Genomic DNA, 18018 nt, shown 5'->3' with positions numbered 1-18018 from the left:
TGGTTTTCCTGAAGTGGATGATGCCACTCCCTGGGCCACTAGAACCACCTCAAGGTGTAGCAGCAGCCTTGGTGGGGTGCAGAAAGGGTGCTTTGTATTGCTCATGGAAAGAAGGTAGAGTTCCCAGTGTTTGCTGAGTGACTTTTGAAAAGAGTATGGTAGATCAAATATGTTTGGAAACCACTGTTATATCAATGATACAGTTAACTGTTCTACTCTTAAAAGGATATGCTTCCAAAACCCATAAAATAGAAAACTCTTTTTCCTTATCTGTGGATAATTTGAGGATTTTTGTTTTGTTGGAAAGAAACCATTATAAAAACATTTCATTTCACTTTAGCATTTGTGCCAGGATATTTCATTGTATTTTAAATTATGTAAATCATGGACATAAGCATTGCTGAATTTTGAATCAGTTTTTTTTTTGGCCACACCCAGTGGTGCTCAGGGCTTACACCTATTTCTGCATTCAGGGATCATTCCTGACAGTGATTTGGGCAAGATACGCTGTCCCTTGGGAAGGCCACAGACCAGTTGTAGAGTCCATTGTGAGAATTCACCAGAGGCACTCGAGCGCCTTCCCAACTCCACATCCAGGGATGTCAGCTATGACTCCACCATCATAACTCAAGGTCCCTCCTACCTACTTACACTGAGAACCAGCTGCTAAATATTTATCAGGAGATCACTAAGAACACTCACCCTCTCTACTCAGGAGACTTGCAATATAGTCAGGGAGATTGATGCCAGGCTAGTTATATTTTATAAAGTTTGATCTGGGTACCAAGAAAGGCAAACTCAAAGCACAATCAAAGCACATCAGGAAGGCGTCAAAGTCAACAAAGGTTTCAGGGAGGATAATGGCGATCAGAAATGGTGGAAAGGGGGTGGTGGTGGTGAGGATGACTTGCAGGCTACAGAAACAGAATCAGCATAAATTGCAGAAGAGCAAGCCTTGCTCTGGAATCTCAGCTGTCTTAGTTGAATATGCCTGGAGTGCAGGGGCCAGAGAAAGGTCTAGGTTGGCTGGAGTGGGGAGTGATGGACAGTGGATGTGAGTGGGAAGATTGTGGAAGGCCTGGGTCTTTGGTCTGGACAACAAGAAATTGCTCAAGATTTGAGGAGAAGAGTGGGTGCTAGCTGGCCTGGGAAGCTCCACTGGCCTACACCACCCGCCAAGCTGGTGTGCCGAAGACTCAGGGGCAATCTGAACATGGTTGGGTGACCACTTGCCCTGGGACCCGCCCCACTACACCTGCTCAAGTTGTCATGAAGTTCTCAATCTACATAAAGACCCTCCCGTCGCCCCCCCCACCCCGCCCCAGCATGCTTTCAAGTAAAACAGCAGCACTAGAGAGGAAAACTTTTTTTGGGGGGGGGGTCACACCCAGCGATGCTCAGGGGTTATTCCTGGCTCTGCACTCAGGAATTACTCCTGGCAGTGCTTGGGGGACCATATGGGATGCCAGGGATCAAACCCAGTTCGGCTGCGTGCAAGGCAAACACCCTACCCGCTGTGCTATCGCACCGGCCCCTAGGGGAGAAAACTCTTAATCTTAAAATCATAGAGCCTAGAAAGTAGAAGGCAGTCAGCTTTTTATTGATAAACATTTTTATTCTAATATTATAGTAATAATTCAAGTGCAATTTTCCTTTGAAAAGTCAACTCTGTTAAAACAAAACTTGTTAAATATCTTTCATCCAACATAAGCATATTCTTTTCCATGACCCAGCAGTCAGAGCCACGTAGCAGAGATAAGATTTTTTTTTAAAGCCTACTACATTTTGTTATTGCTACAAAATCTGAATTAGTTGTCAAGGTCTCCAGAAGCAGTGATTAATTAACTTTGGAAAGCTCCACCAGATACTCCGACATAAAATCATGAATCCAGATATCTATGTCTGGCAGCGATGTGTCCACTAAATAGACCACAGCTTTCCGGTCCCACGGGTTAGCGTTCTCCATGACTGACTGCACCAATGCCACCAGAGGCTTCTTCTCCACATGATTCCGAAACACCATAGACGCCTCCTCAGACCACTGGTGGCATTTCACTCCTAGAAGACAAAAGTGGGGCACACGGGCGCCAGTGAGGGATCCAGTGAGGATTTCTTTGGTTCACTATAATGGGAAAGTCTGGTTAACTCCAAGTAGTCTTGGCTCCTCACTGGGGTACAAGGGCCTCAGGAAAAGAAGCTCAACGGTCAGAAAATAGCCCCGTGAAAGCACAGTTTCTCTACAATAGGCCTATTTCATAAGCCCTTCTCCACACACATTCTGACTGAGATTTCATGATCTATTAAGAACTGCCACCCATTCTTGTACACTACACATATATGTGTGTATCTATACATACACACATATATTATACATACTTACATGTGTACATATATTTTAAAACTAGTAATGGATAGGAATACAATATCAGACATGTCTCTTACTTAAAGGTTAACAGACTTACAATATAGTGGCTTTTTGAAATTATCTATGACAACATGATAAAAGGCCATGGATTGACAGCTTAGGAACTCAGCTTTTTCTCTACTGAGTGATGTGATTTTGGGTCAATCAGTTTATCTCTCAGACCATGAATTACTTATCACAAAAGAAATTACACAGGTAATTGAAGCTTCATGCATTTCTACATACCCGTAATTTTTAAATTTGAGAGCTCAAGTCAGATAATTCTAACTTTGGTTTTTTAAAAAAACCAAGACAAAGATGTGTCATTTTCTTTCTCTTTTTTTGAGGGAATGGATTATAACTGGCCATGCTCAGGGATGAGTGAGGGATTATGTAGAGCCAGGAACTGAACCCACATCTCTGGTAAGAAAAAGTATTTTTTCAAAAATTACTATAAAACTGGTCTAAATTAAGTCCACATACACTAGATTAAACTCAGTATAAATGATATCTTATTGTGATGAAGGTCTGAGAATTTCACAGAGAATCTGAAAGGTCAGATGTAAATCTATATAATGAGTGGACAGAATTCTTTGATTATTCAGGAACTTCCCGCACAAGAAGCCCAGAAGTCTCATTTTATTTCCAACAACTCTGACAATCAGAAATGGTCACATTATTTTAGAAGGGAAAAGGAAGCTGCAGCTCTTCTACAGAACTTCATCACCAGGTAGAGAGGGCCCCCAAGTGGCTCCCTTACCTCTGGACCTACAAACAGTACAGTACCAAATGCTATTCCCACAGACATGAGGGAGCCGTTGGCAAGGTCACAAGTAACAACTTACTGGGACCTGGGGGCGGGGGAGGCGAGCATGCAGGGGGCCCCCAGCAGATGCATCACCCTCTCAGAGTGCCTGAAGAACAAAGAACTGCTCAAGAAGCCTTAGGCCCTGATTTACACTCAGGGCAGCTGGTGGAGTCCACAGTTTCTCTGGACCAAGAGAACCAGAGGGGTAGGGTACCAAGTTCCTGGTGGGGACTGAACGTGAGCTCAGTCTACCAAAGTGATGAATCCAAAGGCCATTAGTCAGAACCGGAGACTTTAGGGGTGATGTTACTCCTTTCTCTGGTGGGTGACTGTTGGAACAGACACACACTCACCCTCACATTTACTCTCCGGTAGCATCAGAGCTTATTTTTGTGATCTCAGTTAGACAAAGAAGGGATCCTCCCTCCGAGAGAAGTTATGAATTTGTGTTTTGTGACGTTAAGTCACTTAGTGCTAGGCAAGAAAGCACAGCAGGTGAGAAGGGTAAGGTAAACCCAGTGGAGGGTGAAGTCCCAGAAGAGAGCCAACAGCCAAACTGAGACTTGAGTGTCCGGGAAACACTGATGCAATTGTGCCACATGCTTTGAGTTTCCAAGGTGATCTCAAATTCCCTCTCCTCTGATCCATTTTATGGATTCGATGACATTAAAGTAAGGCAGGATGGAAGGTTTATTTTACCCATAAGGTGGGCTGGGAAGGTAATGGGACTTACATCCAGACATTCCTTCTGCAATACCCCATTTGCCACACCAAGGAGAGAGCACAGCAGTAAAGACCGAGGTGCTCTGGGGTGAACAGTGTGGGGTTTTGGGCATGTTACTTGAACTTCTCAAGCCACCGTTCCCTGAGATGTGTGGAAGTGGCGAGAACAGCGCCTAAGCCTCCAAGCACGGGAAGAAGTAAGTCAAGGACTCCTGGCAGAGTCCCTCACCCACAGCCAGAACCAGTGAGTGCCAGCCACCACGGGTTGCAGAGTAGGGAGTGCCATGTCTCATGCCTCACAGACTCCTTCTTTGGGCAGCTGAACCGTCATGTTTAACAAAACATGTTGTTAGCAAAACCTGACACTGAAAAGGGGAAGTGGGAAAATAAAAAAGTAAATGTCCTCTCAGAAGAAACAAACCACTTAAAGACTTAAAGGTCTGCATTCCAAGGAGATCACTGGTGAGCCAGTCTATATGCCAAATGCCATTTCTGGTTCATAACCAACCACCACGGCAATTTCTTTTCAATTCCAGTGAGAGACAAGGAAACTGGCAGATACACCACAGTAAGGTCAACATCGTGTCTCCCCATAAAAGCTGGTAAGTAGTGAAAGAATTTGTATGTCAAATTTCCCTCACTGCTGAGATCCGGTCACTTCAGCCACCATGCTAGGTGGACAGAATGGGAGGGGTGAGAAGTCCAAGTGACTCCATGTGGTCTCAACTCTTCCTCATCCAGCAGAGGGGACATGAGAGAGAGACTCCCCCTTCCCTCTGATAGAGGGGGCTTCACCCCTTAATCTCTCTGACCTCTGCACCCTCTGCACAGGAGGACAGGCCCCTGGCTGGCACTGCCTCTAACTGCTCGTGCTCCCTAAGGGGAGATAAACAGCAGGACCACCAACCATGGTGCTACGAAATGGCAATCTCACCAGGCCACGTTACACACAAGCACTACCGAATGGACACCTATGAGATCAGTAGCTCAGGCTTTCAAGGTAAGTCAACAGGCTGGTGTGAGGTGGGAAGTCACGTGCCTGTCCGCCCTCAGCTGCACTGCGACAGGAAAGGCCCTTGGCCAAGAGCACGGTCATCATCAGTGACGGGTGTGTCTTACAATGGGGAACCCTCAACTCTGCAGATGTATTCGGATTTGTGAAAAATGATGAAATTGTTCTTGTGCAATGTTCCGATGGGTATTAGATTGCCTCGACTGTTTTCAATCTGTTTTGATTTGTCTACTTGGTTGCAGATTTCTTCTCAGTATGGCCAGGAAGTTGTCTGTGGTGGTGGTATGGTGGGTGGGTGGCGGAGGAAGGAAAGCATAAGATCAAGAGATCAACGATTTGGGGGACCTGGGAAGTAGCCAGGATAAAAGAGCAATCAAGTGTGGCCTCAACTCCAACGCAATTACCTGCAAGTTGAGCTGTGACTGCTTGAAAAGGCAGCTTTCGGAACATGTCCACGAGGGGCTGTACTTTTCTTATGTTGACCAATTCGTGTTTGCCATAGTCCAGCTCATACACAGACACCAGTCCATTGGTGAGGATTCCTTTTAAAAGCACCCTGTACCACCTATAAGTACATTGGGGGAAAAGGAAGGAAAAAAATGGTCAAAGTCCGTATCCGCTTAAAGGATAGTGTTTTTTATATATGTATATATATTTTTAAATGGATAATAGCAGTCACATTTACATAAATAGAAAACTTTACTGTCACAGACTTTACAAGCACAATTGCTAACTTCTTTTTCCAATAATTACTCGTCACTGTTTTGTCTCTGGCTCCTTTGATAGAACAGTTCACTCAACACACTTACAAGCCTCATGCAGCTGGTATAGAAGACTAGTGCATAGACCACCCATGAAACTAATAATGCCATGCATTGTGGACAAGAGTTAGGACATTCCTGCACTCTGTTGGCAAGAAAGGACTGGCCACAAATTTGGGGCCAATGTCTAGAAGATGGAAAGAAGGAAATGAGAAGAACCCAGGCCAGGCTGCAGAAATGCTTGGGAAGAAAAGCAGAGGAGATTCTGCAGGGCAAGGCCTGGAGTGGTGCAAACATCACAGTGTCGCCAGAGGAAGAACACGCAGCCAGAATCAAGCAATTATCAGACTGGAAAGAGATGACAAAAGGATCTGGAAAACAAGGCTGCACTTTCAAGTAGGCCAAGTAAGAGCATTAAAAAAAAAAAAAGGAAACAAAATCCAACCTACCACCGAAATTAATGAATCTGGAAAAAGTACTAGAGAGTGGGAGAGAAGGAAAGCACAGTTTCAGATCCTGAGTTTAAGGTCCTAGGTACAAAACCATCCCCCGAACCATGCCCACTTCCCCCATCAGTCTAGAAAAATCACTTATAGTCTGGGCTGGGGACATGGCTCAGTGGTGAAGCAGAAGCCTCGCAAGTATGAGACCCTGGGTCCAACCCCTGGCACTGCAAAAACAAAACAAAACAAAACAAAACAAAAAAAAATCCAAGCAAACAAGTAAGAACTGGAAGATCACACCAGCCTAGACTTCAAAGATAAGACAATGAAAGGGCCATTTTACAATTCTCTAGTCCTGATGCCATGAGCAGTAGGATCATACTTTATGGGAAGAAACATGGTGCGTGAGGCCTAAGAGGAAAGCGTCTTCGGGGGCAATCTCTGCTCTTGAATGGTATGGAGCTGAGTTCTGCCTCAGCTACAAACAGGCTCCCCGGCTCCAAGTCTGGAGGGTCAGCAGGGCCCTCAGACAGCACATGGCTGGGCTGGCCACAGCGCAGGGTTCTCCAGTTAACACAATCCTTGTGGAGGGCAGGTGTGGGGAACCCATGCAGCTGCTACAGCAGCAACTATAGAACGAAAGCTCTCATGGGGCCTTTTCAACCTTATGTAGATAGGAGGAATCTGGGCGAACTGTAGAACTCTTCCGAGGAGCCCGAAGTTCATCAAGCCACAAGTCAACAAGAGATGCTGCATACAAGAAAGCTCTCCTAAGTGCAGGGGCCTTGGAGGCTAAATGGACACTGGGCTGGAGTCCAGCTGGGGCTATTTTCTAGTTGTGTCTTTCTGGGGGCTCTTTAGTCAACCTCTCTGGCTTTGGTGATCTCAGGCGTGATATTCACCTTAATGCACTGGCAGAAATAATTTCTATAAAGAGCCCAGCACACGGTTTGGTGTATAATATTACTTGCCAAATGGTAGCTGTCATCATCGTGTCATTAATAAAATGAAGACGAGCTCTTTCAATAAATAAGAGCTGCAGCTCAAACTGAAGAGAAACTTTTGGATGTGGGTATCCGTATTTGGTGCTGGCTGCAAGTTTGTTCAAGTGCAAAAGGAGGTGAAATGTCAGGAGCAGAGTGATAGTACAGCGTGATAGTAGAGGACATCTGCCTTGCATGTAGCTGAACTGGGTTTGATCCCCGGCAACCCAGGAGCACTGCCAGGAGTAATTCCTGAGGAAAGAGCCAGGAGTAACTCCTGAGCATTGCTGGGTATGATCCCTAGTCCCTGATCATGCTGGGCGTGACGCAAAAAGAAAAAAGAAAAGGAGGCAAAATGCCTGTCTTTGATGATCCAGCCAAATACCAGTGGGCAGTGCTCTTGGCCTGTCAATGGGAGGTATGCAGCAGATAGGAGAGAGCCACCAAGATAATTAGGTGCTGCCTGTCTATTCATTTTGCATTTAAAAAAAAAGCTCAAATACAGGCTTCTGTTTTGACTGGAATATCCAATTCAGGGCTAGACTGCTTGGGCAAACCATACATATAGAGTGTCTCTTTCAAGCACCGATTCTGTAGACTCGGATTCAGGCAGCCTGGGGTGAGAAAAAAAAGACAATTTGCATTTCCAGTGGGTTTTCCCAGGCCACTCTTAAAGTTGCGATCTGGTAACCAGTATAGGAAAACATACGTCTGCAATTCCTAAATCTTAACTTACCATGGTTGAGATCATTTAGGAAAATAGTCCTGGGTCACAGTCAAGAACAGAAGCTCTAAACACTTTCCATGGATTCAAGTCATGGAGTTAAAACAATGTTGATAATTTTATATAGAAGACACCTCTTGCTTATCTGGGGGTGGGGGAGGGTGGTCAAATGAACTGAGTATGCTCAAGAGTTTTAGGGCAGAACTATTTGAACCTCTGGCACCAGCATACATGTAGAAACATACATGTGTGTGTGCGTGCATGTGTGCGCATGTGCCATGTGTGTAAGTGGATGCGTGTGCTTTCTGAAGTCCACCAATGTCACTCTCCAGTTCTTGGGTTCTTTTCCCTCACACAACACATGCCTTTAAGTAGAGATTCCCACCACCAATGATCATTAATCTGACCCTCAGATAACAGTTGACAGTAATTCCACTTTAACTATGATTAAGTTAGTTCTGACTGAAGTAAATTTATACAAAGGACATTCCCTTATTAAATTAAATCCATTTATGCTTAATTATAAGTAACATGACAAAGTAAACATGGTTTCTGAAGATGAAAAGCTTGTAACATAAAAATGAGAATGCTTTTTTTTTTATAAGGAGAGCTATTACACCTAAAAATTACATTGTTTCGCCCATGAAAACATGAAAATTCAGTGCTTGTGTTTGCTGTCTTAATTAAGATCTTGAGGCCAGGGGACGACGGCTCAAATAGTTGGGTGATGCTTTGTGTGCAGGCGGCTCAGGTCTGATCCCCAACATCACGAGGTCCCCTGAGCACCTCCAGAAGTGATCCCAAGCACATAGCAGTGAGTAGTCCCCCAAGAACCACCAAATCCCCCAAAAGAGAGATTTAAGATATTAAGAGACTTGTAACTTAAGCAATTTTTCTTCAAGGAACCTATCCCATAACAGTCAGATATACAACCAAAGGTTGTGTGCAACATTACTGATAACAGTGGTAGTCTGGGAGAACAAATCCTATGTAAGGGAATGACGAAATTCCTCTGTAAACAGACTATTTTTGGGCCATTAAAATATATAGACTTTTTGTCGTCACAAAATGTTGTTATATGAAAAAAGTTTGAAATGATTTGTAATACTATACCTGCTCTCTAAGTACCTCTAGAAAAAAACTAGAAGAAAGCATAAGCAGTTTAATAAGGATAATTACTGATTTGTTTCTTATATATTTCATGATTTCTATACATTTTATTATGAAAACTTAAGTCATTAGATTTTCTGAGTATATTTTTGATAGAAAAATCATTTGAATCTTCATTTTATAAATAAGGTTTAAAAAAATTTGGGTACTACATCTGGTGGTACTCAGTGCTTACTCCTGGCTCTGAGCTCTGGTATTATTCCTGGCAGGGCTCCAGGGAACCATATGGGGTACTGGGGATCAAGCCCAGGTGAGCTGCGTGCAAGGCAAGTGCCTTACCTGCTGTACATCTCCCAGCCCCAGACAAGCCCAGGTTTTAGTAAGAAAATGGTTCCTATATTTTTAGATAAATGACATTATTTGAAATACCAGAAGACTGCACACAATTCATTAGTCTTATTTCACATTCGAATTCACATTCATACAGTTCAATCCAAGTCCCCCTTGTAGGGAATTAAGGACTCCTGGTATCACCTACACATTTGTTTTAGGAGAATAAAAATGCTCTGTCCAGGGACCTACTTATTTTCCACTTTAGCAGCATACACTTGGTCTTTTTCCACTGCTATATGGCGCTCTTCAGTCACGCTGTAGTACAGAATCATCTCTTCCATCAACACCTCCAGCTTATGTATCTCCTGCCACGGCTGGATGACAAAGTAGCCCGGGTGGCAGGCCACGGGCACATACACATCCATGTGCTCCCCTGGCTTTGACAAGTGGACGGGAGGTGGCAGTTCCTCCATGGTGAAAGAGCTGGTGTGGTCCAAGACAGACTTCTTGATGACATCTGTGAGGCTCTTTCTGAAATTCTCTCCAGTGTTGCCCAAAACGGAGAGGTTAGCACTTTTGCTGTTGGGAGAGGTAACTTCACTGGAGACGGCACTCAGAAACACGTCCTTCTGATGCTTCCACAAGTCTGCGTTTGTTATCTGACGATTAATACTGCGGTGGGGGTCAGGGAAATTCTTAGGTGTAAATAAATAAACATGTGTGATCCCCTTGGTTTCATCCACTTTCGTAACCTTTGGAAAAACACACACACAGAAACAATTTAAGAACTCCACATCCATAGTGAATCCCAAGAGACAATGATAACATTAACTGTAAATCTGAAACCATAGCATTTTGCAAAAGAAAAAAAAAACCAACTCAACTTGCCAAGATTCATTTTATTAAAAATAAGATGAATTCGCATCCCAGTTGCCACAATGAATAGGCTTGTTAAGTCAAAGCTTTGAAACCAGCAGCACAATAAAACAATTACTAACCTCTAAAGTTTTGAAGAGCGAATACCTTGCTAGAAGAGGCCAGTATTACTGAAAAGAAGTTATTCTAAAGATCATGAACTAAACTTTAAAAAAAAAAAAGACAGGGCTGGAGAGATAGTAGAGCTGGTTAGGGCACTTGCCTTGCATGCACCAAACCAGGTTCAATCCCTGGCATCCCATGTGGTCCCCTGAGCACCACCAGGAGTAATTCTTGAGTACAGAGCCAGGAGTAACCCCTGTGAGCAATGCTGGATGTTTCTCAAACACCTCCGCCCTCCCCGCCCCCCCCCCCCCAAGAAAAAAAGAAAAAAAAAAGAAAAAGACACTTTCAAACACTCAAAAATAGAAAAAACTAGTATTATCAATTCCCATGCACTCATCACTCAATTTCAACAATGAGAAATAATTAATGCAGGTGGCAAATGTTCTAAGTTCCTGACACACCCTCAGACTGGAAAAGGAAGGAAAACACTGACTGTAATCCTGGGACCTCTGACCCGAGTTCCTTGTCTCGATTCTAATGTTTGCTCTCTCCCTCCCTGCCCTCTCTAAGAGGAGAGGACTGGAGAGAAAACAGACGAAGAAACGGAGCAGAGCTGCTTGAAGGTCAGAGTCACGGCTCCCCGTGGCTGTTGCACAGCGACCTCTGCTCCCTCTGCCAAAGGAGTGTCCACCTGGGAGCACCCCAACACTGACAATGGCTGGACGTTTGGCTGTGTCTCAAAGGGCTGCGCGTCAGCTGAGCCTGCCCGTTAGTGTCTCTGGGTTCTCTCAGGACAGCACGAGGAGCATGTCTAGCCACTTGCATCTTTTGTCAAATAGGGCTAGAAACGAACGGGAGAAATCAGATGAAGAGCCAGAGTGATCGTATAGTGGGTAGGGCATTTGCCTTGCACGAGGCCAAATCAGGTTTGATCCCTGGCCTCCCATAAGGTTCCCCGAGCACTGCCAGGAGGAACTTTTGAGTGCAGAACCAGGAGTAACCCCTGAGCATCGCTGGGTGTGACCCAAGAAGGAAAAAAAAAGAAAGAAAAATGGAATTGGGATGAAGAGCGGGAGACATCAGCAAGGAAACCCTCTGTCCAGTAATTTGTGACTTTTTTCCTAGCAAACGGAATCTACTTAAAATTTATCCTTTCTCGAGGCTGGAGCGATAGCACAGCAGGTAGGGCGTTTGCCTTGCACGCAGCCAACATGGTCGACATAGGTCCAATTCCCAGCATCCCATATGGTCCCCCGAGCACCGCCAGGGGTGATTCCTGGGTGCATGAGCTAGGAGCAACCCCTGAGCATCGTCGGGTGTGACCCAAAAAGCAAAAAAAAAAAAAAAATTCTTTCTCCTCTGGGGCACAAGTGAAAGGTTACTGCTAATTTTTGATATTTGACACAGCACTACAATTTCAAAATTCTGATATTTATGACACAGCTTTACAATTTCAAAAGTCGACAATTAAAAATATTTTTAGTGTGTCTCCGATCCCCTAGCTTTTATCAATTTAAAAGGTAGCTGAGGGGGCGCAGAGAGATAGCTGAGTGGCTAGGGAGCCGGCCTTGCACACAGCAGACCTGAGTTCAATCCCTGGCATCCCATATGGCCCCTGAGGATTGCCAGGAGTGCAAAGCCAGGAGTAAACCCAGAGTTTCACTGGGTGTGGCCCCAAAACAAAAAGTCAAAACAAAAAAATAGCTGAGAAAAGATGTATTATCTAGTGGCAAATGAAGACTATAAAACAGCTATTTTACAAAAATTGTACATATTTTAAAGATTAACATACAATAATATAAAACACATGTAAGATGGACCAGAGTGGGGGTATGAAGACAGGAAAGCCCATGTGTGCTGCATACTTCAGGAGCAGTTTGTGAAGATAGTTCTTACAGACATTTCATTACTGAATGCTTATAAAATGATGTTATTTACATCGGTTATAAAAAGAGAAATATTACCTGACACTTCTATTCCTGGAAATATGAGCAATGTTTATGACTGCTGGCTCTAACATGCAATTTTTTCTCTCTCTCTGGCCCTAAAATGTAATCTATTGACTACAAAAATGTGTCAAATGCGAAAATACCAGTGAACATTCTTTCATAAAATACCAAATGACCCTTTCTGGCCCGAAGGCTCTCTTTCTAATGCATCAAGATGGTTAAGATCACTGACCTTAATGCTACAGTCTGAGCAATTCAAAACAGAATCTCTTAGCCAAAGCACCGCGTCTGGTGTCCACATGCCAATGGACTGCGGCAGGTCTGCTAAACAGCACTTGATCGCCTGCAAAACAAGCACAACGCAAAGGGAACCATCTTAAAATAGGCCCTTAGGGAGAGCATCGGGATCATTTTCTTGCACGTCAGATGTTGCCAAGATAGAAAGCAAGCAAGGGAGAAACCCTGGCAGCAGCGCTCAGGCCGGAGCACCTGCTCTGTTCCTGTCATTAATCCCGTCACTCCTATTGTTTTCCTCCCCTGGGGGTCAGGCTTTCCCAGGCACCCTGAGGACTTCTCATCCAAATGGCACTGCTGCAGGACAGCAAGGCTGAGTCTTTTTGTGGAGGGTAAGACGGACCAAGAGAACGAGTTTGTATTAAAAACACAAAGGCTGGGTGGAGCCTTTAACCTCGAAGTCCAACTGAAAAAGACCCTTGTGTCTCCTTTTGGTGGAAAAACGTGTTTATGGGACACACAGGCTTCATTCAGCATTTTCTAAGCACACCAAGGGTGTCGAGTACTTGTGCTCATTTTGCTTTCTTTTAAAAAATTTTTCTTTTTTAATGATTTGCTTGATAGCACAGCGGTAGGGCGTTTGCCTCGCATGCAGCCAACATGGCCGACCCGAGTTCGATTCCTCCGCCCCTCTCGGAGAGCCCGGCAAGCTACCGAGAGTATTCGATATGCCAGACACAGTAACAACAAAGTCTCCAATGGAGACGTTACTGGGCCCGCTCGAGCAAATCGACGATCAACGGGAGGGCCTTTACCTTTTACCTTACTTCTTTTTTAAAGGGCATGCCAAGCAATGCTCGGGGTTTTACTCCTGGCTCAATGCCTGAAGATCACAGATCACGCCTGGCAACGATGCTCAAGGGATGCCATGGTGCAGGGGCTCAAACTTGGGCTTCCTACAAGCAAAATGGGTGTTCCAGCATCTCTCGGGAAGCATCTCTCAGGCCCCTCATCATCTTCACTTTTTTACCAGCAGGAGGTTAGATTTACCTTACTCTTTTTAATAAAAATCTATGGTGCAAAGGTCATACAATTATTAGGTATGAACTGTTTTATGAAGAAAACAGCTACCTCAATAAACCAGAATTCTGGAAGAACGTATTCATGTGAAATATTCATAAACTAGGGTGCTGGAGAGATGGTACAGTGGGTAAGGTGCTTGCCTTGCACACAGTTTGACCCAGGCTTGATCCCTGGCATTCCATATGGTCCCCGAAGCACCACCAGGAGTCCTTTCTCGGTGCAGAGCCAGGAGTAACCCGTCAGCATTGCCCGATATAGCCCAAACCATGCCCCCCAAATATACATACATATATATATATCCTGAAATAGAAAGTTAGTGTTGGAATTATTAAATTTAAATTATTATCATATTATTCATTATAAGATTATTATACTTCATATCACATAAACGTATTTCATAAATATTATATTCATAATCATCTAGATAATGAAAACAGAACCTCTAGATAATACAGCCTAATGACCTGACATACAAACTCTATCTCATTCATTCTCTCCTCTCTCTCCTCTCTCTCTCTCTCTCTCTCTCTCTCTCTCTCTTTCTCTCTCTCTCATATCCTCCCCAAGCTTGAGAGGCCCAGGGGCACTCCCGGTGATTCTGTCAAAACAGGCTGATGATTTGGCGGTCATGCTCGATTTTGCTCTTGTGACCTGCCTTCTTTCCTAAGCGGCAGAGCTTTGCTTAGGAAGACAAGTGAACAAGCACATGCGAGTCAATGCCAACTTTCTTCCAAACCGTGACTTGAATCTTTACCAGGACCCAAACTGGGAAGGCACCTCACAGTGTGGTTCCAGCAACCTTGGAGGCTTGCCACACACGCACCTGAGGTGGTATTGAGATCACTTCCTGCAGAAACCGAGGGGGTATTTCTCTGAGCTCAGACACTTTCACAGATGTTATGGTGCCGGAGTCCAGGAACTGAACATCAAGAGCCCGGCTGCTGTGAACATTCGTGATCTGCAAAGGGACAAATGTCGGCTAAGTGATAAGCGCAGACAAAGGAAGAAAAGCTTCTATGCAATTACGTTTTGTACAACTCTAAACTTCACCTGAAAAGTAGCAAAGACTACCAGTGCTAGTTACATTTTTCTTTTTGTGTTTTTGGGGTCACAACTGGTGGTGCTCAGGGCTTACTCCTGGCTTTGCACTCAAGGATCACTCCAAGGGGGCTCAGGGGACCTTTTGAGGTACTGGGGATTAAACCTGGGTATGTGCGAGCAAGTGCCCTCCCTGCTGTCCTATATCTCATCTCCTCATTTCTCTTATTTTAAAATGCACTATTTACCAAATGCTTTTGGAGTAAAATTGATTACAACCATCTAGTTGTTATTTTATTTAACCAGTAAGCAGCATTAAATCCTTATTGTGTTTAGGGGGCCACACCTGACAATGCTCAAGGGTTATTCCTGGGTCTGTACTCAGGAATCACTCCTGGCGGGTCTTGGGGGACCATATGGGATGATGAGATTGAACCCAGGTTGGCCATGTCCAAAGCAAGCCCCCTCCCTGCTGGACTTTCTCTGGGCCCAGGTCTTTCTTCTTGATTTTTTTTCTTAAAGCACCTGCAGTGTATGAAATCGTCCCGCAAGTTTTGTTTTTTTTTTTTAAAAAAAAGGCAAGTGGCTGACTTTACCTCTACTCGCAACCATTTTCCTTTGCAGTGGAAGAGACAGATCTTCCCACAGAAGGGAATTGCAATGAAGTACTCGGAAGTCATGTGCTGGAAAACAGAAACGTGGGACAATCATCATTCTTTGCATGACACAGTGAGAAAAGCCACCACAGGGGCCCTAGCCTGCTCCCCTCCACCTGATCCAGGCGGGGGTGGGTCTGCACTGAAGCAGCATTAGGGGTTAGTTACGTGGCACAGCGTGTTCCAGATAACGACGACACTGCCCCAGTACTGCTGGAAGGGAAATCACCTAAAGGCAAAACCCGTTAAGACAAAAATCTCTCCAGGTCCTGAGTCGAAGAATAGTAGAGGAGGGGTTCCAAGGCAAGGGTGGAGGGAAACGGGTGCTCCAGTGGAGGTGTGTCGGGCAGAAGCAGCGTGTGCAAGAGACCCTAGCACCGGCAGTATTGCAAATCGCCGTCACAAAAATAAAGTTTAAAAAAAAGAGAGAGAGAAGAATGCTAGAATTAAAGGCTGGAGAGCTTGTGAACATACATAAACTGCAGGTCTGCTTATTTATTACAGAGAGGCAGGAAGTCCTCAGAGGTCATACACAGAGCTCTGAGGAATCATTGTGGAAAAATGAACACGGCACCCAGGACACCCAGTATCCCCCATCGTCCACTGCTTCCCAAGACTGCGACCGATGGAGCAAACAGATTCCACTGCCCAACAGGTTCATCCCAGACAAGGTCTGCCACCAACTCAAACCCACCAGCTGGGCACTCAGCAGCCAGCCCGGGGACCAGGCTCCTGATAAGCCCAAGGCCACACGCCACTCCTGAGATCTCCAAGCCTGCTTGGATCGAGACTGGGCCTCCTCCCCCCAGCTCCCCAGCTTTCCAGTAGCCTGGCAGTCACATCCACAAACTGCCCCCACTGCAATGTTATCTCATCAATGGCCAAGATCCAGAGACTATAAAATAAAGCTCCCAGAAGAGAGTGATGCAGTATTTCCTGGAGCACGCAGCTGTGACTCTAGCCCAGAGGTGTACCTAAAGTAGCACACTTTTGTTTGGTTTTTGACATACTGGCTTGTATTCTCTTATATGAGGAATTAAACGGCTCCAGAATGAAATACAACAACCTTCACATGCTTCCCTCTTATTGCGGAGGGAAGATGCTCACTGGTGGGGTGGATGTTTGAATATTATCTGTAACGAACTACTGTCAACTACTTTATGGAAATAAAATATATAAAAATCACACACACAAAAAAAGGACACAAGCAACTCTTCTCCCTCGGTTTAGAGCAGAAACCACTATGTTTTGAGGGGTGGGGGTGGTGGGGGTGGGGTGGGGGCTAAAGACCATCCTGGCAACACTGGCCAGGGGCCTTCAGGGTCACACTCCACAGTCCTCGGGGGGCCCTGCGATGCCGGAAAGCAAAGTGGGAACCTTCACTGCAAAGTGGACACTCTTGCCCACCAGCTCACCAAGCTATAGGCCCAGTTCTCAGAAACAACTCTCACCCCCTACCAGCTAATTTCATTGAGGCACCATGATTTACAATACTGTTAAACATTCACGAATCCATTATCCCAACACGTGTCCATTATCCCAACACTACAGCCACCACCAGAGTGCCCAATTCCTCCACCAGTGTCCCAAGGGCCTTTCTCATCCCCTTTTCCACTCCCAGAAACCATTATCAACAAATAACTCCTTCCTTCCTTCCTTCCTTCCTTCCTTCCTTCCTTCCTTCCTTCCTTCCTTTCCTCCCTCCCTCCCTCCCTCCCTCCCTCCCTCCCTCCCTTCCTTCCTTTACTTTTTCAAGTTCTGAAGCCCCAGGCTTCCACTCACTACTCTATGAGATTCACCCTCAAACTACTTAACGTCCCTCAGACTCACTGGCCCCCCCTTTGTCAAAAGCCACTTTCCCCGGGCTGGGCCGGCACTCCGCCCTACCTTGCAGTGGAAGTAGTCCTCGATCTTATGCAGGAGGTCATTGAGCTTGTTCAGACCCTTGCAAGGCACCTGGCAGTAGAGTGTGCCGTCAGAGCAGATGTTAGTCACTCTGACGTTCGTGTACATGGCATCGACCTGGAACACATATGCGACACTTTAAGGGTGATGAAGAGCATAGCCCAGTTCTTCCCCAGCTGAGAGCCACCTCCCAAAGAATCTGTGACGACTGGACGACTGGAGGGAGAGTCCAGGAGGTCAGCCCGGGTCTGATGCCAGCACCCTATAGGGTCTCCCCAACCCCAAGCCCTGCCAGGACAGATCCCTGAGCACAGAGCCAGGAGTAAGCCCTGAGAACAGCTAGGTGTGGGCCCCCAAGGCAACCCAAACAAAACCCGAAACATTTATGGAAATCTGAGCACGTAAGAGAACAGGCAGGATAGGATGAACTCATAACTTCAGTGTTTCCTTTTTTTTTAAAAAAGACCGATTCTCTTTTCCAAAAGGAATTTCAAATATAATTTTCATCAAGTACATAGTGGGAATCTTACATACATTATCTTATCACCACATGGCACTGTCTGAAAGGCTATCTGTAATTTTCTGCTCCAATAGTCTAGAAAATGAATGATGACACAAAGCATTTTTGTTTCTCAATAGAAATGAAAACAAATGACAAAGATCTTACCAGCCTACTTTCTGTGTTCACAGACACATGAAGTTTAGTAATTAAAAAAAAACTGTTAGTAGTAAAGGTTTGCTCGTGGCCAATTCTTGGTCCAGATAGAAAAGGCAATTAACTGTTGTTCTAAATATTAAAACATGTTTTCTAAATGTTGCTGTGAAGCCTAAGCATTATTGCCTTGGGCTGCAGACAGTACAGCAGGTACCT

General features: G+C 45.0%; 1 protein-coding gene across 1 annotated transcript in view; it reads right to left on the bottom strand.

The window, feature by feature from the left end:
- Positions 1-1589: 1589 nt before the first annotated feature.
- TDRD7 (tudor domain containing 7) overlaps positions 1590-18018 on the bottom strand; it is a 61116-nt gene continuing 44687 nt past the window's right edge. Inside the window, exons 11-17 of the mRNA XM_056117194.1 lie at positions 17130-17264; positions 15183-15269; positions 14372-14506; positions 12464-12574; positions 9551-10053; positions 5352-5512; positions 1590-2058 (exon numbers count right to left, since the gene is read on the bottom strand). Coding sequence (XP_055973169.1) covers positions 1838-2058; positions 5352-5512; positions 9551-10053; positions 12464-12574; positions 14372-14506; positions 15183-15269; positions 17130-17264 — 1353 coding nt within the window. The 3' untranslated portion in view covers positions 1590-1837. The remainder of the gene's footprint in view (positions 2059-5351; positions 5513-9550; positions 10054-12463; positions 12575-14371; positions 14507-15182; positions 15270-17129; positions 17265-18018) is intronic.

Source organism: Sorex fumeus, unplaced genomic scaffold, assembly GCF_029834395.1.
Source record: "Sorex fumeus unplaced genomic scaffold, SorFum_2.1 ptg000034l, whole genome shotgun sequence".
In the NCBI taxonomy this organism is placed as follows: domain Eukaryota; kingdom Metazoa; phylum Chordata; class Mammalia; order Eulipotyphla; family Soricidae; genus Sorex; species Sorex fumeus.
This window is presented reverse-complemented; position numbering and strand designations above follow the sequence as displayed.